The sequence below is a fragment of the Notamacropus eugenii genome, chromosome 6, assembly GCF_028372415.1.
Source record: "Notamacropus eugenii isolate mMacEug1 chromosome 6, mMacEug1.pri_v2, whole genome shotgun sequence".
NCBI lineage: Eukaryota > Metazoa > Chordata > Mammalia > Diprotodontia > Macropodidae > Notamacropus > Notamacropus eugenii.
The window spans coordinates 181,643,091-181,668,659 of NC_092877.1; the positions used below are offsets into that span (position 1 = coordinate 181,643,091).

Here is a 25,569-nt window from a genome sequence, read left to right on the forward strand (position 1 = left end):
AATGAGCTACTGGTTAAGAAGGCTGTGTCTGAGAATGAGATTGGGTTTCTGAATCAAAGTTTACAATATAAGATTGACAGATTCCCTCAGCAGAAATGGAATACACGTAACAAAGGCTGGCAAGAATATACTTGCCAGGTTCTTGCAAATCAAGTGAAAAAAAGTCTTAAAAAAAAAAAAAAGCAGAGAGGAGAAAGAAATTATCCATCCCCCATCTTAGATAAGTGGTGATTAAGCCATTGTGGTTTCACAATGAACAGCTCATGCTGGACTAAACTTATTTCTTTTTGACAGGATTATTCAACTACTAGATGAGGAGAATTCTGTGGATGAACTTTCCTGGATTTTAATAAAGCAAAAACTTAAGACTTAGTATCTCAAGGTATTCTTGTGAAGGAGATGAAAAGATATGGACAAGACAAGAATATTATATGGATCCTGAATTGGTGGGATATCTAGATTTAAAGAGTAATTTGTTAAGAGTTTAATGGGCAGGAGTTAACACACTGAATAACAGTCAGGATCCAAACCAATTTTAAGAGGCTACAGCATCAGGTAAAAACTAATAAAAAATTCAATAAGGATAAATATAAAATCTTGTACCAAAAAAATCACTTTACAAGTATAAGATGGGAGAGGTATGGATCAACAGCAGTTGTTAGTGGTCTGAAAGCTCAATATGAGTCAACAGAGGCATCTATCAACTGTGTATTATAAACTGTAATCTAGAAATATAAATCCCATTCTCTGATATGGCCCTCCTTTTTACCACAATTCACTTATCTCTCTCCCCTTCCTAAACCATGTACCCTCACTCCTTCATCCCTCTACCCCTCAAAAAATTAGCTAAGGCAATCTTGAGCTGCATTAAGGAAATTCCGAGCTTCAAACAGGGAGGTGACAGTCTTACTCTGCTCTACTTCATTTGACTTCATTTGAAATATTATGTTCATAAACAGAATGATGATAAATGGTGGGGTGGAGTAGATGTGGGAGAGTTGGAACACTAATTCATTACTGGTGGAGTCGTGAGCTGATCCAACCATTCTGGAGAGAAATTTGGAAGTATGCCCAAGGGGCTATCAAATGTGCATACCCTTTGACCTAGCAATATCGCTTCTAGGACTGTATCCTAAAGAGATCATAAAAATAAGAAAGGGTCCCACATGTATACAAATATTTATAGCAGCTCTCTTTTTTATAGCAGTTCTCTGCCAAGAACTGGAAATTAAGAGAATGCTCATCAGTGTGGGAATGCGATGTGCTACAAAAAATGATGAATAGGAAAGACTTCAGAGAGGCCTGGAAGGACTTATATGAACTGATGCTGAGTGAAAGGAGGAAAACCAGGAGATACATAGTAACATAGTAACAACCACAGTGTGCGAGGAATTTTTCTGGCAGACTTAGCCCTGCAAGGACCTAAAACATTCCCAAAGGACTCTTGAGGCAAAATGCCATCCACATCCAGAGAAAGAACTATGGAATTGGATCTCAGAATGAAGCAGACTATTTTCTCTTGTGTTTTGTTTTGGTTTGGTTTTCTCATAGTTTTTCCCATTCATTTTAATTCTTCTATGCAACATGACTAATGTGAAAGTGTGTTTAATAAGAATGTATGTGTAGAACTCATATAAGAATGCATGCCATCTAGGAGAGGGAAGGGAGAGGGAGAAAATTTAAAACTTATAGAAGTGACTGTCAAAAACTGAAAACAAATAAATTAATTTTTTCAAAAATGTTATGTTCAGTTCTTGGACTCAGGGTATGAGGAAAATTGATAAGCTAGAGAGTGACCAGGATGGTAAACATGAAGGCAAAATGTTCTGCATCCATATCATATGAGGAACTGGGGATAGATAGCCTAGAGAAGAAGTCTGGTTGTACATGAGAGTTATCCTTAAGTATTTGAAGGTCTATCATGTGCAAGAGAGATTTCACTTGTTTCATTTAGCTCTATGGAGCTTTGTAAGAAAGATAAACACAGCACACAGGATGGCTGCTAGCATGGGTTCACTCTTGATTTGGTCAGACATGAAAGATACTAAGAAGGGGTTAATAATCTTACTTTATTCTCGTCTAGTTTTCTTAGAAGAGGTTGCTGATAATGACAGCACAAACTCCTACAGCACTCCCTAATCACCCTTCTCAAAGGGGCCGGAGAGAAGGGGAGGCAACTACCTCTACATCTTAATGGAGTCAATGGAGACAGGCACAACCTGTGCTTCCCCTAAATTCCCTTAAGCCTCAATGGGGGCCAACTGAGGCAAACACAGATTTCTCCAAAGCCTAGATGGGGACTGATGAAGGCACGCACAGCATTCCAGGTTGTGCACTCAAACCCTAAGGGTTCCCCTAAGCCTTATTGGGGGCCAACTGAGGCACACACAACATTTGTGCATTCAACTTTAAGGGTTCCCCATTCATCGTCTAGGCCTGCTTTAGAGGCCAACAGACAAAGAAGACATATTGCCTGAAATAGCCTCTCAAGTTTACATCACCTCACCCCTGTATCTCACTGTGCAGTCACAGTGGATGTTTCTATTATTTACCACTATATAATTCTGCGCAAGCATGGTGGAGATGTTTTGAATCATAACTGTGGGAAGTCATATCTAAAACCTGGGAACAGGAGACTGTTATGTCTATGGATCCTGAGAAACTGAACTCTGAGAAATAGTAACAAAAATTCACTTTATACACACTAAAATCCACCTTACTGACACTAAAATTCACTTTACATACAGGCCGAACCAAAAACAGTGAGCAAAAGTTACAAAGAGGCAAATTTAGCAATGCTTTCAGGAAAAGCTTCCTAACTGAAAGTAGAATGGGCTAATTTGAGAAGATAATGTGCTATCCTTACTTAAAAGGCAAGGTTCAACAATCACTTTTTTGGTATGTTATAAAGGGAATCCTTTCTGTTTGTTTTGGACTAGATAGAAGCTGTGTTCCTTTCCAATTCTCAAATTCTATGACGTCAAGTTCATAGAGGCATTAAGTGGCCAAGTCAAGATTCAACCCAAGACATCTGACTCCAAATTCAACACTCTTTCCACCAGTAAAATGAGTTCAAAGGGCAACTGAAGAAATACAAGAAAAAGGAAATGTGACCAGACAACTTTTTATCTGAAATTATTTAGAGGGTTTAGCAGAATGTAACCTAAATGTGAATCAACAGAGTGACATGGTAGCAATTAGAGGTAAAGCAATCTTGCTCTACATTAAGAGAAGTAGTATCCATAATGAGGAAAATAATAGCCCTGTTTCACCCTTCCCAAATCAGATTTCATGTTGATGTCAGTGAAGCACATTTTAGAAAGGTGAATTAAAGCACATCCCAGTCCTAAATAATTTCTGTTGATACATTTAATTGATGTAAGCTATTTAAATATATGAAATACTGGACAAAAGTGAATGAATGAATTTTACCTGACTGGGTGAATGTTAATCTGTTTACTGCACCTGTATGATGCTTTGAGAGTTTAGAAATCAAGTCAAGACAATTAAGAAGTCAGAAATTCAAGCCATGAACAAACTGAATTATACCTTTGTTTTACAACTTTGCAGCCAATAACAGGTGCCTGTTAAGAGGCACAAGTCATTGGGCACTAAGAAATTTATAGATACATATTTCTCTATCACTTTACAAAGTCAGTCATGCAACTGATTCTCCTTTTTCTTCCCTTTCTCCCCATTTCCTCCCCTCAACCAATTTCCAAAGATCCCAAAGAACAATGTAGTAGCATAAGTAACAGAACATAGCCTGTGAATAGACTGAGCTTGCCTGAATGGGGACCAATATAGCTCGGTAGCTCAGCTCATCCTCTCCCTTCTGTCTCTCCCCCTACTTTCCTTCTCCTCTCCAAAGGAAAGCAAATTTGGGTGGCCAAAGGATGCCCAATTAACTTGGGGTTTACTGACTAGATTTCTTTCTTTCTTCCTTCCTACCTTCCTTGTTTCCTTCCTACCTTCCTTGCTTCCTTTCTTTCTCTCTTGTCTTTCCCAAAACTTTAATCCAGTGCACTCTGAAGCCCTCAGACTGGACAACAATAGATCCCTGCCCACACTCCACTTCCTGGCAGTTATCTGGACTCTTCTGGCTTAAGAGTGATTATCAATACTAACTGTTGCTCTTTCCCTCCCAGATTGATTTAACTATATTTTTTTCTTTTACTCATTAAAGGGACCATTCCCTGACTAGTTCTTAAAGAGGCCTATTCACTGAATGAGCATTACCTCACTCTAAATGAGTCCCTGAATAGGCCTTAGCTGAAAAAGGACAAGGTCTCCCATTGCATCCTGGGCCATCTCCAGCTATCCTGATGAATTATCTGGTCACTGGATCCAGATGGCTCAGGAAAAGAAAGTGAGGCTGGTGAACTTACACAGCCCTCCCTCACTCACAACAAAGTCAAACACAAGTCATGTCATTATTTCCCTGATGTCATGGTCTTCTTTGAAAATAAAAGACAAACACAACAGAGAACAGGTTGCTTTCCACTCACTATTGTGTTAAATATGTTATAGAGGGAATTTCTATTTAAAAATGTGACATACTAGATGAGTGATGAATTCTGAAAAATATAACCCGTGTTTATTTCAAACTGTGAATCTTAATTCTTATCTATATTGCACACTGAAAAATTAGACCACTTGAATTTACTAATGCTCACTCAACTTTAACTATTGTAGACAACTTGCTGTCTACTACTAAGAACAGGAACAATGTGACTACTCTAAATTAACAAATAATTCAAAATTACATTCTAGCTATTCAACTTTTTCTTTCAGACAAAACTTTTATAAGCTGTCAAAACAAAACAGTTTAATCTATATTTATTCCCCCTTCCTAACCATTGGAAAGAATGCTAATGGGCAGTGTGAAATTGCCCAAAGAGCCTTCCAGAACTAGAAGTACAAGGGACAACAAGGTTGATCAACACACTATCAACAATTAAGCACCAAATTATCCAAATATTTGGATACAGGTCATATTCATCCTAATGGTTACTCATAAATTCCAAAACATTAAGTCCTTACTAACAGAATTAAAAATTTAGCAGACTGCAGTCAATAGCCTCTTAATACTTGGCAAACATTGTCTCATACACAGATATTAATAATTACACTAATATTGTCTATATTTTTAAAGAATCACATAACTTAAAATGGAAGGAAAACAATAACTTAGATTCTCATACACTAATTTTAGTTCATTTCTTCTTCCTAAACTATCCCTATTACAATTTCAGGCTAAGGCAATTTCAAAGGCCAAAAATAAAATGTATTTCTACTACACACTTTATCTCAACTCAAGAAAGTCATTTGTAATTAGCTTCTCTAATAAGAGCACAGACTCATTAAGATTTTATTGGAATCAAAATCAACAGTATTACTCACCAAGGTCCTTGATTCTTGGTAGAACATTGCATGTAAAGTGTTTATATGAAGCTACTTTTCCTTCATGAGAAGAAATTCCTACATGAGATTCATAAATTCTTAAACCCTTTGGCTTGGTGGGTCGAGAATGCTTGAACTATAAATATATACAGAATGACATTAGAATCAAACATAAAAATAAGAGATAAACTAATTTAACTACTATCTTTAAATAAATTACTCCAGTCAAAAAATCTGAAGTGCACACATTATAAATCACTAGAAAAGTCTAAAGCTTGTAATGAATAGGACAACAGGATCATTTTAGGATCCCGTTGATACTCTTAATAATTTTCTTATGCCTTAGTTAGCTTATGCCTTAGTTACACTTGTAAATGGAGCCAGAAGTGCACTCATAGGGTCTGAGTCTTTTCTAGGGCAGGTAAGAAACATGAAACCAACAAACAAAATAAGATAGCAGCATATGTGGCTTCAAAGACACACAATACACAAAGATACATAAATGGCTTCAAGTGGAAAATAAAAGGCAAACACAGTGCTCTAATTAATGACATTGATAATTGAGATTCCCTGCTTCTAAGAACATGAACTCTTTAAACATATCCATAAGCTCAGAAAATCTAAATTCTTAAGCAATCAGATGGTGAGTCATAGGGAAAGTTTATAGTTGTGTTTCTATTACATTCCTAAGCCTACTTGTAGACTTCTTTTGAAGTTCTTTTGAAGAACTAAATCAATTGTAGACTCATGTATAGAAGTCAGGAAAAGACATATTCATAATGTTATGAAAATTTCTTTTCAGTTAATAATATGATTTTGAGTATCTGTCATTAATAACAACAAAAACTATCCATAGATCATCTCTCATTAAAGGACTAGTCTTATAATACAACAAAGAGGGAGGGTGTTATAAAAACTCCAGATAACCTCAATCAATAAGGTCAAACTCAAAGACAAACTGTTTTCTCTTTCTCTCCTGCTGAGTTGTCTTTTTCTCGGCTAATATGCAACCAGGTTCAAGAACTTCTACTCTGTTCTGGGGCTGGTTTGCCTCCCTTAACAATACCTAATGCCTAGCTTTCTGACTTTTCAGTACTCCCCCCTCTTTCTTTAATCCCAATCAAAAACTCCACTATATATATATTTTATATATACATATATATATATATGTATATATACACACACACACATACATATTATATTCACATATCTATTAATATTCACATATATTTTTATATATACATATGTGTGTGTGTGTGTGTGTGTGTGTGTGTGTATTCACATAGAGCCACTCTTAGGGCAAGAACTAATTTAAGTAATAAAGGGCTTAAAATTTTTTTCTCCACACTAGTATCTGGAGTTTAAAATTCTTCTAGGCCCCGATCATTTTTCCCAAGTAAACTACTGGGAAAAGACTGTAATCTCAAATGTTTTCCCTTTAGAGGATCATAGAAATAATGTATTTGATGGTATTTTTATTGAGGGATCATAGCTAAAACTAAAACAAACCAAAAAAACCCTCAAAAACACCTAGACTTGAATTGAGGTTAAATTTCAGTTATCAAAGTCACTGAAGTTCCCAAAAAGCTCCCTGAGGAGGCAATAGATTCTATTCTCACTAGAGTTCCAGAAAAATCTGGATCTCATTTATTGGGTAAATTTTAGATGGAATTTCTTCTTAGGGACAGGTTGGAGTAGGTAGCCTCCGAGAGTCTATGATTCTGTAATTACATACAAATAAAGAAATCATTTCAATTTGTTATACACAACCTATAGACTGATGGAAAGAGTGCTTTTCACAATAAGGAGAATATATTTTTTTTCCTACATGTAATAGTAATAGTAGATTAAGCAATAAAGTAATGGTGGAGATACTAAAAGAATGAGTAACTGTAAAAGTGAATGGAAAATAACCTTCAGTTAAACAAAGATACGTCATTCTTACTTGATAAGGATTTTCTGGGTCCCATTGTATCCAATCATAATTTACGTTACCACCTTCACGAACCACGTATTTTGCCCATGGAGAAATACGGTACAGGATTTCTCCACTTTTACTAGTTATAACCACCTAAAAAATAAAACAAAAGCTATTACATTTTTTGAAAGTTGGAGCAGAACAAAGATAGAATAAGACAGTAAATTGTCTGAACTCTCTCAAACAATTATAAAATAATGACTCACAACAAGTTCTAGAGCAGCAGAACCAACAAAAGGTGAGGGTGAAACAATTTTCCAGGTTAAGACAACTTAAGGAGGTCAGCAGGAAAGATCTCTCTCACTGTAGTAAAAGAGGAGTGTAGTTCAGTACAGGTGGCCTCTATGGAAACCAACAGTAGGCCATGCCCCAGAAAACAGCAGTGAAGCCCCAATCCCAGTGCAGGTCAGCAATGAGGTCCCACACCACCAGTGCATCCAGGTACTATGGTCCCAGCACAGCAGGCCAGTGACCTCCCCCTCGCATGGCAGGTCAGCAACCAAGCCCCCACAGTCCCAGCATAGAAGGCCAGATGGCAGGGCCCACAATCCTGGCACTTCAGAGAAGCTACAAGAACTATGCCCCCAATACAGGTCAAGAGTTAGGCCCTGCAACCTCAACAGAACAGGCTAACAGAGACGATCTGTGCCCCTCTAATGCAGCACACCAGTGCTGAGGCCTCATGGGAAACTTCACACCCATTGCTCAAGAAGCTTGGGACAGTGTCTCATTCATTCCAGGAGCTCAGTTCAACTTTAAAAGTCACAAAATAGGCAGGAAAAAATGAGCAAAAATAAAATGAAACAACAACAAAAGAAGCCCAGAAAAAGAATCTGACCACAAAAAGTTATTATGGTGACAGGGAAGTTGAAAACAAAAACTCAGAAGAAGATGAAAATGTCAAAAGGCTATATGCAAAGTCTCAAAGAAAAATGTGAATTGATTTCAGACCCAAAAAGAACTCCTGAAAAAGTTTTAAAAATCCAATAAAAGGGACAAAAGAAAATTGGGGAAATAATAATAATATTGTGCAAGAGAAACATGAAAAAAAGAGTCAACAGCCTAGTTTAAAAAAAAATGGAAAAATGTATAAAAATCCACTGAAGAAAACAACTCCTTAAAAATCAGAATTGGACAACTGAAAAAGAGATGCAAAAGTTCACTAAAAAAAAAAACAATTCCTTAAAAAAATTTTAAATTTTTTTTATTTTTTTTAAAAAAAGAATTGGACAAGTGGAAGAAAATAACTCCATGAGACATCAAGAAAAAATAAAACAAAATCAAAACAATAAAAAACAGAATATATTATGAATTAGATATCAAAAACAAAAGAAAAAAGCTTCTCACACTCAAAGATTTTCACAATAGCAATATATGTAACTGTAAAAAAAATCTGGAAACAATCTAAATGTCTAGTAATTGGGCAATGATTCAATACAATGAATTGTATGATGCAACAGAATATTATCATGTGACTAATATGAAAAATAACTCAAATGAATAATGCAACAGGACAGAAGTTAAATTAGAAGAATGGTTTACAGATTAATTCACCATATGAGGAAAAGAAAATGAGAAAGAACGCACAAAAAATTTTGATGAAGGCTTAGGAATGACTAAAATAGTGTAATGATACTTTGTGAACTGCAATTAACTTAAATGTAAAGTCATTAAAGAAGATGCCTTCTTTTTTACTGAATTCAATGTTAAGTCTTTAATGCATTTTTTAAAAGATTAGAAAAATATGAACAAACATTATTGTCATTATTTCATTAAAGTTTTTTTTACCATTAGATTGGATTTTATGGTTTTATTTGGAATTTTAATCATCAGTCTCATTGTTTGCATATAATTGATCAACTTAAGTTTCACTGATATAACAAAATCTAACTAGCAATTCTGAAAATTAAGCAAGACAAAGAAGGAGTAAATATTCAACAAAATGTAAGGCTAAATAAAACAGCACAGTTCCACTTAACTTTTCTTCTAGAAGTAATGACAAATGAGATAGAAGAGAATTAGAATGGGAAGAAAATTACATATAGGATACTAATAGTAAGCAATTAAAATTTTTTTAAGGTTAAGACATTAAAAGAGAATGTATATGAAAAAGAAAGAGAAAAGAAAAACAAAATAACCCAAGAACATTTTTTATGGCACTTGAACTTATAACTAAATCATATTTCTAGGCATTATCTAATTAATCTCTGTAAGAGTCAAAGAGGTTGTAAAACATTAATTCAAGAGTGAATTGTCTTAGGTAAGTAATTTTTTTGTCTCTGCTAGTATAGTGGATATCAATAGGATTATAAGAAATAGACATCAATGCTGAAGACCTTCAAAGTGCAACTGTTACTCTTAATATCTGTCTAGTTAGATTAGGCTGGTAGATTAATTAAATTCCAGTTATAACCCAGATTCCAGTATGAAGCTTGTCAAAAGTGAAACCACTGGGAGAAAGGGCACCCTAGATTTTCCAGTTCAAAGTAAGCTATCCAAAAGGGCAGTAAAGGAGAAAAAATACTAATCAGGAATCAGAAAAGACAGTGTTGTGCTGCAGTTAATATTCAAGACTTAGCTACTTAATGGCCTTTCACTTTCTTTTGTAGCAAGCTTTTGAGATGTTTTAGGTATATTCTTCTCTGAACAATGGAATATAAAGAAAGCTAAGAAACAAGAGAATATACAGAGAAGTATAAGGAGATATATGAAACTCAGCCTCAAAAAGCTCCCAAGAAATTAGACCTAATTAGAAAAATGAATTTTTGCTTGTAGGCATGCTCTTATGCAGGAACATATTAACTGTTAATTAATACAACTAAAAATATTCAATCTAAATATCCTGAAAAAGGTGTGAGAAGTCTGCTCATGGAGCCTCCACTGAAGCCAAGAGGGTAGAGAAGACAGGACAATAGAACACTGTGAGTGGTAATGAGTAAGATAATAGAACTGTCTAAAGGATAAGAGAGGCCAGCACAGTTTTACAGTGATAATGTTTGTGTTTCTATTTCTACAAAGCACAACCTATGTATGTGCCAAGTGTAAATTCATCTTTATCCAAAGGAGAAAGTAAATGCACCAGGAATAACATATCTCTAGTCTACGTTATCAGATAAAATAAAATGTTCATTGAAAAAATAGACTACAAGCTCTGAAATTAAAGAAAAAAAAGAATGTAAAAAGAAGCATAACAGAAGGGACCACCAGTATTGAGAGAGCCGAATAATGTGATTCTGTGAAGAAAAAGAAGAATCACCGAATACCTAGAGTTAAATAATCATTATGAGGTCCTTCCTATAGAAGTAAACAAATGTAGGACAATCTCAGGAGAAAATAACTTCTTGAGAACTACTGGGTAAAAATGACACAAATGCACAGAATAATTACAGGAAGAATAAATAAGCAGCAGTGAAGGTGGTCTCTTGACAAAACAATGGAGAGCCTTTGTCTGAACTGAGTACTTGATGGAGAATCTCATCAGATTTGCCATAAATGATGTCTAAAATTCATTATTACATGTTATTTCCTCGTGGCAGTATCACATGAGAAAAAAATATTGTGAAAGAGAACTGAAAAAGCAATGTTAAGGATTATCATATTTTGGGCAAAACCCAGAAGATTTTACATGTAAACAGTGTCTTCATCACTAATTCCAATGCAAGGTAGGAGACTTGGAAGAAAAAAATGGATTTGAAGAATAAATAGTTCTTTCAGAAGAAAAAAATCTAATTTTTAAAAAAAGTTTCTGGCTCTTGGCTCAGGATATCAGAATAATGGATTTTTGATGAGCAATAGATACACCTACCTTTCAATTCACCAAGGAGCAGTGATTTAATGGATATGGGAAAAGTCCTTCTACTCAAAGAAATCACAACCTGTCTATAATTTTAGACTTAGAAAAGTTGCCAGAGGCACAGAAGCTAACTAATGTAAAGTAGTGATGCTCTGGTTTTCAAGTTCACAAGCATTCTTGAGTAGTGATTGGCTACATGGGATAGCAATGTTAGGATTAAAATACTTATGGTAAAATCTGTTATCTGTAGGAACTAGAGTATTTTTTAAAAAATGAAAACTAAAAACAGAAAAACCACTCTACTGCACTGGACCTAAAATAAGAATTATCTATGAAATCCTAATAGCTTAGGAATATAAAACAAAATTTTTAAAAAATTACACAGGCAAGCAGGAGAAAATGCCATTAGCACAAACTCAAATATTGTCATAATTTGTTGTTTTGTTTTGTTTTTTTTTATTTCTACATGACTGGATCACAGATGAGAAAAATGGGAGTGGAGGCAGGTTCACTGGTGAAAAACAAAAGGTTTGGCTGAAAGAGTTATAAATGTCCTAACAATGTAAATTCATTAACAAATGAAAAAAGTTTTTTAAGATGTAAAAATCTTAAATAACAAATACATCCAACTATACATTATTTAAAGGGTTATAGCAACTAAAAACCAGACATTACACAATGCAATGACAGTCAAAATTTATCTAGAACTGTCACAGGAGGTAAATGTGACTTCTTAAGTAGTATTGTGATTTATTGGGATGGTAACTGCGGCTTCCAGAAGGTATAACATTCAAAATGAACAGCACAGATAAAAGAAAACAGTGGAATGACATTGTACAATATGTTAAGAGCTTGCCATGTGCCAGGCACTGTGTGCTACACATCAGGATTATAAATACAAGCAGAAAGGAACTCACCGTCCTCAAGGAATTCTAAGAAAAAAATTATAATAAAAATAGAAGATATATTCAGGAAGCAGAAGGCAACAGAGAGGATATCACAGAGATGGCATTCTTGACCTGGAATCTTGATCTGGAAGTGGACTGCTTCTAGACTTATCCACTACCAGCCAGCTGGGAAAATGTTTTCAAGTGTCAGAAACACAAGCTCTCTCCTTTGCTTCCAGATTCTTGTACTTGTTATACCACTGAAAGTTTCTGACTAGGCTAGAAACGGGAAATGAGAACCTTCTCTACTCCTGGAATCTCAGCCACACTGCTTTTCCTTGCTTCTGAGTTTTTGCTAAGGGCTAAAATTGCTTCTTACTCTGGAATGTCAACCCAGACACAGATACCATCCCTTTATGAATCTATGATCCAGGACTGATTGGTTAAGGAAAAAGCTTCCAGGTAGTATCTGTTCCTTTCTCAGTGACCTGGTATATGTAGGAGACATCCTCTTACACTGGTGTATAGCTCCCCCTTTGAAATGGAGGGTCCTGCATAATGTGCTCCTGGACAAACCCCTTCCCCAGTGTCTACAAACTTCTCTGTCTTCCCACATCGTGTTCAGCTGGAAAAAAATGACCTGTGATCTTTTAATGAATTTCTCTGCCAAGATCTGGTCTATTATGTTTTCTAGATCTGTTTGCAAGTTTTGCTTTGTTTTGTTTTGGTTAGACAATCTTCACTATCCTTTTAGCACTACAGCTGTATCTTGATTCTATCTCCCTAAGATAACTTAAAATCTTTATCACAAAGTGAATTTCAAATGAGTATTTCATTCCACTACAAAATAATGTCCCGTTAGTCAAAGAAGTATCAGCTTTAAAAAAAAAAAAAGAAATTTCAATAGCCATGATAAAATATTCTCTAAGTGGAACACTGAATAGTATCAAACAGTTTAAGAATTTAGTGGGTTAAAACATTTATTAAGAATTTTGGTTTGTGCATTTTGTAAACTGCTATTGACTGACAATTATTGCTATATAAATATTATATTAACATCTGATGGCTCAGGAAAATCACATGAACTGAAAACATGTGCTGGAGATTAGATTACTTCTAGTAAAGAGTATAATTCAGGTTCCCAAAAGAGGGAGATAATAGCTCTATTGGGACAAAAGGATCAATTTGATACATAAATGATATGTTCAAACATACAACCTAGTAAGCTACTCAGATAAATCCAAATTTAAAAAAAGAAAACTTTAAATCATACATCCATTTTACTCACATTTACTTTTTTTTAAAAAATGATACACTTTTAAATCTGTGAAAAACACTGGGACAGAGAGGCTGAGCCAAGATAGAGAAAAGGGAGGGACTTACCTAAATCCTCCTCCAAATATGTTTAAATAACACTTCAAAACATGTTCTTGAGCAGCAGAACCCACAAAATATGAAAGGTCAGCAGAAAAGATGCTTTGGACCAGGGTGAGAGTGGAGCACAGTTTAGAGCCAGACCAATCAGCTCAGAGAGAGCCCAAGCAAACCTGAAGCAGGCCATGGGAGCAATGAATCAGTGGGGGCAGTGGTCATTTCTGGACCTCTCAATCCACAGACCGTAAAGGGGTCAAAAAACTGGTCAAAAGAAGATCATAGGAATTCCTTTGCTGGCACTCAGGGCAGGACTCTGTGGCACTGTCCATAGAATCGAGTAACAGTCCTAGGTCTCCACCATGGCAAGGAGGAACACTAGCACACCAGAAATAGTGCCACAGGGGAACAAGTACCCTGGTCACAGTTGCATGGTGCTGCTTGTTGTTGCTCACAAACCAGTGCACAGTACAGGGGAATAGTAAATAAACCTCTCCCTACATTATACCAACAACTTACAGGTTCCCAGAATTATTTCTGAAAACAGCTACACAAATAATGTGAAACTTGGAATAGTACCCATGCCATTCCAGAAGCAAAGCTTCACTTTAGCATAGGGTTAAAAGTCAAGAAATCAACTGGAAAATCATCAAACAGCCAAAGAAAATAAAAAGAGACCCTGACTACAAAAAGTTGCTATGGTGATACTGAATATCAAAACACAAACTCAAAAGAGGGCTGTTGTTGCAAGAGTCAAAACTCCTAAATCCAACACCTCAAAAAAAAAAACCCACTGGTCCCAGTCCATGGAAGAGTTCAAAAAGAATTTTAAAAAGTAAGAAAGGTAGAGGAAAAATTGGGAAAAGAAATGAGAGTGATGCAAGAAAAACATGAAAAAAGAGTCAACAGTTGGGTAAAGGTAGACACAAAAAATAATGAAGAAAGCAACACCTTAAAAAAGAGTTAACAGCAAAGAGGTACAAAAATACAATGAAGAAAAGAACTCCTTAAAAGATGAAATTGGTACAAAAGACTCATGACGGAAAATGCTAACCACATCCAGAGAAGGAACTATGCAGTCTGAAGGCAAATTGAAACAAACTATTTTCATGTTTTTCTTTTTTTCTTTCTCGTGGTTTTTCCCTTTTGTTCTGATTTTTCTTTTACAAGATGACTAATGTGTAAATACCTTGAACATGATTGTATGTGTATAACCAATATCAGATTGCTTGCTGTCTTAGGAAGGGGGAAGGGGGAAAAATTTGGAACTCAAAATTTTACAAAATGAATACTGAAAACTATCTTTTTTATATAATTAGAGAAAAAATAAAATAGAATTGGCCAAATGGAAAAAGAAGTACAAAAATCTGCTGAAGACAAGAACTGTTTAAAAAAAAAAAAAAGTAGAACTGATCAGATGGAAAAGGGGGTACAAAAGCTCACTAAAGAAAATAATTCCATAAAAATCAGAGTTGAGAGGGTGGAGCAAAGATGGCAGAATAGAACCACGGATCTGCTTGACTTTTCCCCCTAAAGCCCTTAAAATATCTGTAAAAAATGACTCTAAACAAATTCTAGAGCAGCAGAAGCCACAAAATGACAGAGTTTAATAGATTCCCAGCCCAAGACAACCTGGAAGGCCAATGGGAAGGATCTACTGTACTGGGCTCAGAGCAGCAGTAGTACAGACAGAACTGGAGTAGGCTTCAGGACACTGAATCACAGTTGGCTGCTGCAGTTTCCAGATTTCTCAATGCACAAACTCCAAAGAGAGCTTCAAAGGTCAGTAGGAAAGCTCTTTCACCTGGTTGAGAGGGGAGCAAATACATCCACATGCCACCCCGGGGTGGCAGGAGCCACTGCTGCAGCAGTGGCTACTTCTAGAGCACTTAAAAATTACTGGTCTACCTGAAAACCATGATCAAAAAAAAGAGCCTAGACATCACCATCCAAGAAATTATCAAGGAAAAGTGCCCTGATATTCCAGAACCAGGGGGTAAAATAGAAATAGAAAGAATTCACCGATCACCTCCTAAAAGAGACACCAAAAGAAAAACTCCCAGGAATATTGTAGCCAAATTCCAGAGTTCCCAGGTCATGGAGAAAATATTACAAGCAGTCAGAAAGAAACAATTCAAGTATTGTGGAAATACAATCAGGATAAGACAGGATTTACCAGCTTCTACACTAAGGGATAAAAGGCCTTTGAATATGATATTCCAGAGGTCAAAGGAGATAGGATTAAAACCAAGAATCACCTTCCCAGGAAAACTAAGTATAATACTGCAGGTAGAAAAAATGGAATTTCAGTGAAAGAGAGGACTTCTAAGCATTCCTGTTGAAAATATCAAACCTGAATTGAAAATCTGACTTTCAACTACAAGAATCAAGAGAAACATGAAAAGGTAAACAAGAAAGAGAAGCCATAAGGAACTCATTAAAGTTGAACTGTTTACATTCCTACATGAAGACATGATATTTATAAATGATGAGACCTTTTTCAGTATTAGGGTGGTTAGAGGGAATATATATACATGTGTATGTGTGTGTGTATGTGTTTGTACGGAGGTGTGTATGTGTATGTGTGTATGTCTATATTATGTATGTGTGTGTGTGTATGTGTGTAAATAAACAGTAAATAAAATTTACTGTTGAGTGGAATGTACTAGGAATAAGAGAAAGGAAGAGGTAGAATGTAGAAAATCATCTCACATAAAAAAGACAAGAAAGAGCTTTTACAATGGAGCGGAAGACTGAGGAGATAAAAGGGAATAAGTGAGCCTTACTCTCATGGGATTTGCCTTGGGGAGGGAATAACACACACTCAATTTGGTATGGAAATCTATCTGACCCTGCAGGAAAGCAGGGGAGAAGGGGACAGAAGAGGAAAGACAACAGAAAGGATGGCAAATTGGGGAAAGGGATAATCAGAAGCCAACATTATTGTGGGGGGACAGGTCAAGGGAATGAATGGAATAAATGGAGGGCAGGACAAGGCAGAGGAAAATGTGGTTAGTCTTTCGCAACGTAACTATTATGGAAGTGTTTTGCATGGCTAAATATATATGACCTATATTAAATTGCTTGTTTTCTCAATGAGGATACTTGGGGAAGAAGGCAGGGAGAGAATATGGAACTCAAAGATTTAAAAATGAATGTTAAAAATTGATTTTACATGCAACTGGGAAATAAGATGTACAACAATGGGTTACAGAAATCTACTTTGCCCTGCAGGAAAATAAGAGGGTAGCAGGATGAAAGAAGGGGGTTGGGGGGATAGAAAGCACAACAGACTGGAGGAAGGGGTGGATGGGGTACATGCTGTCCTGGGGTGGGGGTGGGGAGACATAGGGAGAAAATTTGAAATTCAAATTCTTATGAAGTGAATGTTGAAAACTGAAAAACAAATTATATTTTTTTTTAAAAGATTACAGTTGAGTACATGGAAACCTAATGACTTTATGAAAAATCAAGAAAGAATAGGGGGCAGAGTCAAGATGGCAGAGTAATAACATGGACTTGCTAGTGTTCTCCTCCAAAATCCAGCCAAATACCTGCAAAAAAATGACTAAACAAATTATGGAGCTGCAGAACCTACACAATAATGGAGTAAAGCAAATCTCCAGCCCAAGACAGTCTGGAAGGTCACTGGGAAAATCAAGGAATATTTGGGAGAAGGACAAAGGGAGAAATTGAATTGGGGCAAATTATCTCTCACATAAAGGAGGCAAGGAAAAGCATTTTCAATGGAAAGAAAGATGGGGAGGTGAGAGGGAAAGAGTGAATTTTACTCTCATCACAATTGGCTTAAGGAGGGAATAACATGTATATTCAACTTAGTTATAAAAATCTATCTTACATTACAGGAAAGTGGAGGGAAGGGGATAAGCGGGGATTGGGGGATGATAGAAGGGAAGGCAATTGGGAGGAGGGGGTAATCAGAAGTAAACACTTTTGAGGAGGGATAGGGTCAAAAGAGATAATAGAATAAATGGGGGGGCAGGATAGGATGGAGGGAAATATAGTTAGTCTTTCACAATATGACTGTTAATGGAAGTGTTTTGCATAACTACACATGTATGACCTGTATGGAATTGCTTGCCTTCTCAGTGGGGATAGGTGGGGAGGGAGGAAGGGAGAGAATGTGGAACTCAAAGTTTTAAAAACGAATGTTAAAAATTGTTTTTACATGCAAATGGTAAATAAGATATACAGGCAAAATAATAATAGTAATGTGCAGAAATCTATTTTGCCCTACAAGAAAACAGAGGGGAAAGGGATGAGAGAAGGGAGAAGTTTGACAGAAGGGAGGGCAGATTGGGGGAAGGGGTAATCAGAAAGCATGCTGTCTTGGGGTACATAGAGGAGAGAGATGGGAAGAAAATTTGGAACTCAAAATCTTGTGAAAATTAATGTTGAAAACTAAAAATAAATAAATTTTAGAAAAAATAAAAGAAATCAAGCAGCGGGACTGATAGAAAATGGAAAGTGTTTTTGGAATGTTCTGATCTGAGAGCTCAAAGCTGAAAGAATTGAGAGGAGCTTAAAATGCTGCCTTCCTGCCCTCTGGTCAGTGTAGAGAGGCAACTGAGGGTTCTGAGCAAGCATGTGAGTAAGAAAAACTCAATGATGAAGAGATTTCAGCTTATCAGCTTACCCTGGGGGCAGGCCTGATGTTCTTGGGAATTTAAACCAAGTTGACCTGCTGATGAAAAGTAAAGGCGAAAAAAATAACTCCTCCAGGTATTTAACGTTGTTCACAATACAAACCCAGTCTACCTTTCCATGCTTATTATATATTAACTTCATGAAAGTCAAAGAGCCAGCTGGTGGTACAATGGAGAAAGTACTAATCTTGGAAGAAAGGAAGACCTGAGTTCAAATACTACTTCAGATACTTATTAGCTATGTGACCCTGGCCAATTCAAGTAAATTCTTTCATGCTCAGTTTCCCTCAGTTTCCTCATATATAGAATTAAGAAATTTAGACTTGATGGCTTTTCAGGTGTCTCCAAACCCTAAAGTTATGATACTATCAAGCAACAAGCATCTCCCAAGTGCCTGGTATTACTCATAGCAGTTAGGAGGATCATGAAAGGATTGAGGCATAATATGGTTCTAGAGTTCTTAAAGGAAAAGAAAAACTCGGTGATTCTGGGATAAGGAGAGACTGAATCTCAGAAATATGAGACAGCCAATGAAAAGGCATGGAGGCAAGAGCTTGGCATTATGTTTAAGAAACAGAGAGAAGCCCAATGGGGGTTGATCATAGAGTCAGAGAGAGAGAATGACATCCAATGAATCTGGAAAAATACACTGGGGCACAGTTGTAAAGGGCTTTAAAAGCTAAACAAAGAATTTTATCTTTGATCCTACTCACAAAAGAAAGCCACTGGAGTTGACTGAGTATAAAGGAATCATACAGTCAAATCTATGAGTAAAGAAAATTATTTGGGGAATAGTGCGTAAAATGGGCTAAAGTGGTAAAAGACTTGACACACAGAGAGACCAATGAAGAGACTATTAAAATAATCTACAAAAGAGGTGATAAGCCTATAAACTCTACATTTCAGTCAAATTGGTCCTCATATACAACATTCCATCTCCTTCAATCATACAAGCTATCTCCAACAAGCTATCTTTCACCTCACCATCATAGAATCTATCTTCCTTCAAGGTCCAGTTCAAGTGTCCTTCTCAAAAAGACATAACTTTACCCTCCCTCTATCCCTACTCTAGATGTTAATCTTCTCTCCATCCCTACCCTGGATTTTACTACCCTCTCTCCAACACACTTTGTATTTATTATAATTAGGTCCCCAATTCCTCCTATATAACATGAGTCTGGACTAGATCATCTCCTTTTCATCCCTAAGCTAGTCCCAGACCACTCCTCCACATCTCTTTTCTCTGTTTCTGCATGCCTGCTGAAAAGGTAAATTTATGCTGAATTTATAACAAATTTATGTAATCCAGGCTCAAGTAAGCCTTCATTGTGACAAAATTTATAGCAGCTCTCTCTGTGGTGACCAAGAACTGGAAATTGAGGGGATACCCATCAATTGGGGAATGACTGGACAAGCTGTGGTATATGAATGTAATGGAATACTATTGTGCTATAAGAAGTGATCAACAGGAAGACTTCAGAGAGGCCTGGAAAGACTTATATGAACTGATGCTGAGTGAAAGGAGCAGAACCAGGAGAAGTGTGCACACAGCAACAACCATAGTCTGCGAGGAATTTTTCTGGTAGATTTAGCCCTTCACAGAAATGCAAGCACCTAAAAAATTTCCCAATGGATTCTTGAGGCAAAATGTCTTCCACATCCAGAGAAAGAACTATGGAATTGGATTGCAGAATGAAGCAGACCATTTTCTCTTGTGCTATGTTTTGTTCCATTTTGTTTTCATGGTTTCTCCCATTCATTTTAGTTCTTCTATGCAATATGATTAAGGTGAAAATGTATTTAATAAGAATGTTATGTGTAGAACCTATATAAGATTGAATGCCATCTCGGGGAGGGGGTGAGGAGGAAAGAGGGCAGGGGGGAGAGGGAGGAGAAAATATCTAAGATACATAAAAGTGATTGTAGAAAACTGAAAACAAATAAATTGCTAAAAAAAAAAAAGAAGCCCACCAACTTATACTGCATTACTGTTGATATTAGCAGGAAATCGCTAAATCATTATTATTTGAATCATTTTATTCTGACAAAAACAAATTGGTTTCTTTTCAGGTGTCCAGTGTGGATCTACATCATCACTCTTGGGAACACAAGAAACTGATTTCTTATCAGAAGATCCAGTTCCATCTTTTGGTGAAAAAGCATCATATTTTATTAGTATTTATGACCGTCAGTAGTCATTCTATATTTTCTTATTTCGAACAAAGGTCAGTCTTTCACAGGACTTCGTAAGAATCTTTTTTCTTTTATTTTTTTTTCTGATGTTCACTTATTATAGGTTATCACAGTGATCATAAAACCAGGCACACATGTATGATGTAATAAAGATGAGAGTAATAATACCATGATAAAACCTAAGTCATTGATATATGTGAGTTCTGTAATGAGAATTTATTTTTAATATGAAGAAATAACTGGAAGTTGTTCATCTAAATCAGATTCTAAGAAAAGAGGGAATTGATTACTGAAGTAGAAAGATGAGGGCAATCTTGGGATGAAGTGAGAACCAATTCCATCTTAGAGTAAAATAGTTAAATAGTAAAATCTACTTGTTACTTGTTTAAAATAGTAATGCAGCAAATAAGTAAGACCAGAAAACAGAGAATTCTAGTTTTCCATACATTTAAGAACACTAACTAATAGGAAAATTGCAACCTATTCAACAAGAACTGGTATGAAAATTGAAAAGCTATTACAAAGAAATTAGCTTTGGACCATCACCTAACAATAGATGGCACAATAAATTCTAATGAGATAGTGACTTAAATAAAACAGGACACATCATTTTTCATTAAAACAAAGACTGAAGAGAATAGAAAGAAGCACATTTCATAATTCTGGCTAAATGGAAATATCCAACAAGAAATAGAAATAACTGTAAAAAATGAAACAATTTCTATAAAGTTTTTCATGAAGAACAGAAATGCATCTAGAATAAAAAGAAAACCGTAGACAAGAAAAAAATTGTACTTCAAATATCTGATACAAGTCTGACATCAAAGCTATATGAGAAAATTAAAAAAGGGAATATATAGGAAATAAGACTAAAAGCCATGGTACAAGCAATAAATAGTCAAAAAATATGAATAGGTTTTCAATAACAAAGTAATTGCACACTATCAACAATCAAAAGAAAAGGTCCTCCAAATCACTAAAAAGAAAAAGACAAAACCACTCTAAAATTTCAAAATATATCCACCTTATTAGAAAATATGAAAAGGCAGTAGTATTAAGTGCTTGAGGGGCAAACAGTAGTACTGTAAGAACTAGAATTGATTCAAAATTTCTGGGAAACAATTTGGAATTGTCTGAGAAAAGTCAAGAGGTCCACTAAAAATTTATTATCTAATCTCAAGTATGGCCTCACTGCAGTAAGGAAGGAAATCATTCACCTCTTTCCTAATCAATTCATTATCCCACTCTCCATAGAGACAGTTCCAAATCTCTCTTTTCCTCCAAGATACCTTTCTCCCCTCATTTTCTCAGTTGATTATCTCATTTCATATTTCACTGAAAAAGACCATTCACCACGAGGTGCCCTCTCTTATCATCTCATAGCATAGCCATCTTCCCCCATCAGGTACTCCTTTACACCAGTCTCCAATGAAGAGGTGGCCCTTCTCCTTGCCAAGGCAAACCGCTCTACTATATCCCCTGTTGTCTTCTCCAGCATTTTGCATGTACTATTATTCCCACTAGCACTCTTATGTACCATCTCTCCCTATTAAAAATAGTAAACAAAACTTCACTTGATCCTTATCATCCCAGCTATTGTTCTCATACATTTGTCATGTCCTTCATGGCTATCTTCTTATCTACACGTTGTTTTTCACACAGGATACTACAGTATCCATCTCTATGGCTTTGCACTGGCTGCCCCTGTTCTTAAAAAATGATCATGCTTCTCATTTCAACCTCTTAGGTTCTGTGGCTTCAAGATTTACCTCAACTCTCACGTTTGCAGGATGCTTTCCTGGTCACCTCTCAGCTACCAATGCCTTCTCCTCTTACTCTTACACACACACACACACACACACACACACACACACACACACACACACACACACAATTACATGTATCTATTTGATTACATGTACCTGTGTATATCTACTTAATTACATATCTCTACTTCATTACATGTTGCATCTACCACTAGATTATGAGCTCCTTAAAGACAGTGGCTATTTTTGTCTTTCAATACATCTTTTAACAAACGCTTGGTGATGAGATAAGTGGAGAATAAAATAAAATGAAAAGAGATTTGAAGCAGAAATAACAAAAAGTCTAGAATCTTATGGGAAATACTTTAAAATAAGGGAATAAAGGAAAAACAGAATTACTAGAATTCAAATTATATTATAAAACAGTAATCATCAAAACTATTAGGTACTAGCATGAAAACAGTCAAAGGGTAAGATGCATGAGATACTGTGGAAGTAGAAACACCAAGTCTGGCAAATGATGGGATATGTGGGATGAGTTAGAATGAGATAAAGAGTGATATCATAGCCATGTCTTTAAAAGAAATAGAGAAGTCTGAAGAATGAAGGTTTTGGACTTGATGAGTCTGAGATGTTACCTGGATACATAGGTTGAAATATCCAATAAAAAACTGATAATAAAGGGTTGAAACTCAAGTCAAAGAGTATCTGCACATATGGACTGGTGAAAAAATTGACATCAGCAAAGTAGATGAAGTTAGGTAACGGAAGGAGAAGGAAGTAAGAATTCATACAATGCCTGTTATGTGTCTGGTACCGTACTAGAATGTTTTTTAAACATTTATCAAATCATACTCAACTTACAAATAAACCAGTATAGAAAGAAAAGAAGATCTAAGACAAAATCTAGAAAAATAAATTAACACAACTTTAGGATTTCACTTGACACTGAAAATTGTCAAAGAGGAAAAAAAAATAGCAGTCAATGGCAAAGAAGCTACAGGAAGATAGGCAAAGGTATATATTGCTGATAGAGCTGTGAATTGGCCAGTGACTCTATATATCAATCCGGAAGGATACAATAAGAGTGACTGAACTCTCTATATACCTTCACACAGAAAGTTCAGTAACAGGCATATAACCTAATGAGAAAGGAACAAAAAGTCCAATATACAACAAAATAGCTAAAGCTATACTCACTAGTAAAAAACTGAAAACAAGGGGAGTGCCCATAAACTAAGGAATGGCTGTAGCACCAATGTGATATTCACAGCACCTATGGCAGTCATGAAAATCCCAGCACAATTCTGAATTGTGAAATACAACAGACTCTCCACATGAAAGACAGAACCAAATCATTTATTCAGACACCAGAAGGACAAATCCATCATAACAACAAAAATCTATACACAATAACAATGTAGAGGACAACACCATCCCCAAGCCTCCCCACAAACCAGCTTCCTTAAACAAATCACAAGCAGGATCTCTTAAACAAAATCATAAACAAGCTCTTTCACTCACACTAGACAGCTGCCTGCTTGCCTACACCCTTCCCAGCTATGACTAGATTCTGAGCAATTTCCTCTCAGCTCTGCTCTACCTCTGCTTCTTCCTGTTCCACCCATTCAGCAAACTCTGCCCACCACAGGCTCCATGTGAGTCAGATTCATGTGACTTAGGCTTCCATGTGACCCTAGACGGTTACATGGGCCTATTCATGAAAGTGTATGATCTTCCCATTTCAATTACCATTACATGGATGTTTGCAGGGAATACTAATAGAACCAGGGAAAGAAATGGCAGAGGTGTATAGGAGAGGATGGACCTCGATAACAGGCTATCGAATTACATGTAAAAGCAGAGACAAGCTGGTGGAGGAGAAAGCTCTGATGGAAAGGGAGTTAAGCTGGTTTGCATGAGAGGCTTTTTACGCTGCAGCATTCAAACTCTCCTTTAGAAGAACAAGCTGGAGGGTCTCAGGTGGTGAAAGAAAAGGCTGTTGTTAGTCTAGCTCACAAAAAGAAGCAAACTAGTAACAAGAGAAAGGATGCACGGGTGGCTTCTCAGGCAGAAGCACAGCAGGAGAATCAAGGGGGGCACTAGCATTTGGGAAGGTAACTGAGGATTTTACTCAGTAAAAGGTCAGATATTTTGAGTTGATTCACCCAAAGGATGGGAGAATCATTGGCATCTTGGAGGATGAGAACTGGTGAAAAAGATAAATTTCCTCAAGGGACAAGACTAAATAGCCAGCAGATTCAAAGACTGAACAGATTGACAAGAAAAGAATTGTTTACTACTGTTGAGAGCAGGTGTAGGTTTTGGAAAAATAGATGGCATTCCAACTGATGAGCTATATAAAATGTATCGAGGAAAGAGGCTTGATAGTAGACTGATCAGACAGATTATTACTGCCCCTACAGATTCTCCTGAAACATTGTATCCAAGTTCATAACACCACAGGGAGAATGGGAGCTTGGCCAGGCCCCAGCTCAGATTAAATAAAGTGTACCTCTAGAAAAGAATGATGACCCTAAAATTGCAAAGTGGAAAACAGTAAACAATAGTGAATGACACTATGATAGTGGATGGACTCAGAAGCATGGCTGACCCTCTCTACCCTGCTTCTGGTTACTGTCTCCTTGCTTCTTTTTGGCTTTTTGTGTGTTCACCTTGTTTGTCAGATTTGATTTCTCCAGGCTTAGTACCCTCCCCCTGCAGATGCATGATTGCTTCAGCCAGATGTTACCCCATGTTCCCAACTGTGTATCAACCCTGGACCTGGCACTCACCAAGCTCCAGATGCCAGCTAAAGAACTGACCTCTCAAATGGGACCTGTTGGGGCAGGTTCAGCTCTATGTCCAATTTCACCCAGAAATAGCTATAAGAGAAAAGACCTTCCCTAAACTCTTATACCAAGATTCTGGGCCCCATTCATTTGAGGGGGGAATGATGGGGGTATATGTGCTCAAGCCCTAGTCTAAGATACTATTTTATATGCTTATTTTGTGTGATCTCTGTTATATTATTGTAAAGTTCTACAGACACCAGTTGCTTAACATATTGTTTTATATGATTATTTTCTGTTATCCTTGTTAAAGTTATGTTAATATCAGTTGCCCCACAGTCTTACGTAATGAATACGAACGATCTTGGGGCCACATGTCACGGTAATTTAAATGAGATCTTTCCCATTCATTAATAGGCCCATGTGGCCTGCCTGGGTCACATGGAAGCCTGAGTCACATGAGTCTGAGTCACTTGGAGCAGGCAGCTGGTAGTAAGAATGAAAGAGCTTCTTTGTGATTTTGTTTAAGGGGACCTACTTGTGATTCGTTTAATGGAGCAGGTCTGTGGGAAGTCTTAGCAGGGGGAGGCTTGGGGATGGAGTTGTCCTCTGCATTATTACTAGGTATAGATTTCCGTTACTATGATGGATTTGGCTTTCTTGTGTCAGAATAAATATTTTAGTGCTGTCTTCCACATGGACAGTGTTGTATTTCACAA

The 25,569-nt window shown here is 36.5% G+C and overlaps 1 protein-coding gene across 3 annotated transcripts in view; it reads right to left on the bottom strand.

Moving 5' to 3' along the window:
* Positions 1–25,569, bottom strand: part of GBE1 (1,4-alpha-glucan branching enzyme 1) — a 290,724-nt gene that overhangs the window by 163,707 nt on the left and 101,448 nt on the right. For all 3 annotated transcript variants that reach the window (XM_072621635.1, XM_072621634.1, XM_072621636.1), the window contains exons 4-5: positions 7,349–7,474; positions 5,404–5,539 (exon numbers count right to left, since the gene is read on the bottom strand). In XM_072621635.1, coding sequence (XP_072477736.1) covers positions 5,404–5,539; positions 7,349–7,474 — 262 coding nt within the window. The remainder of the gene's footprint in view (positions 1–5,403; positions 5,540–7,348; positions 7,475–25,569) is intronic.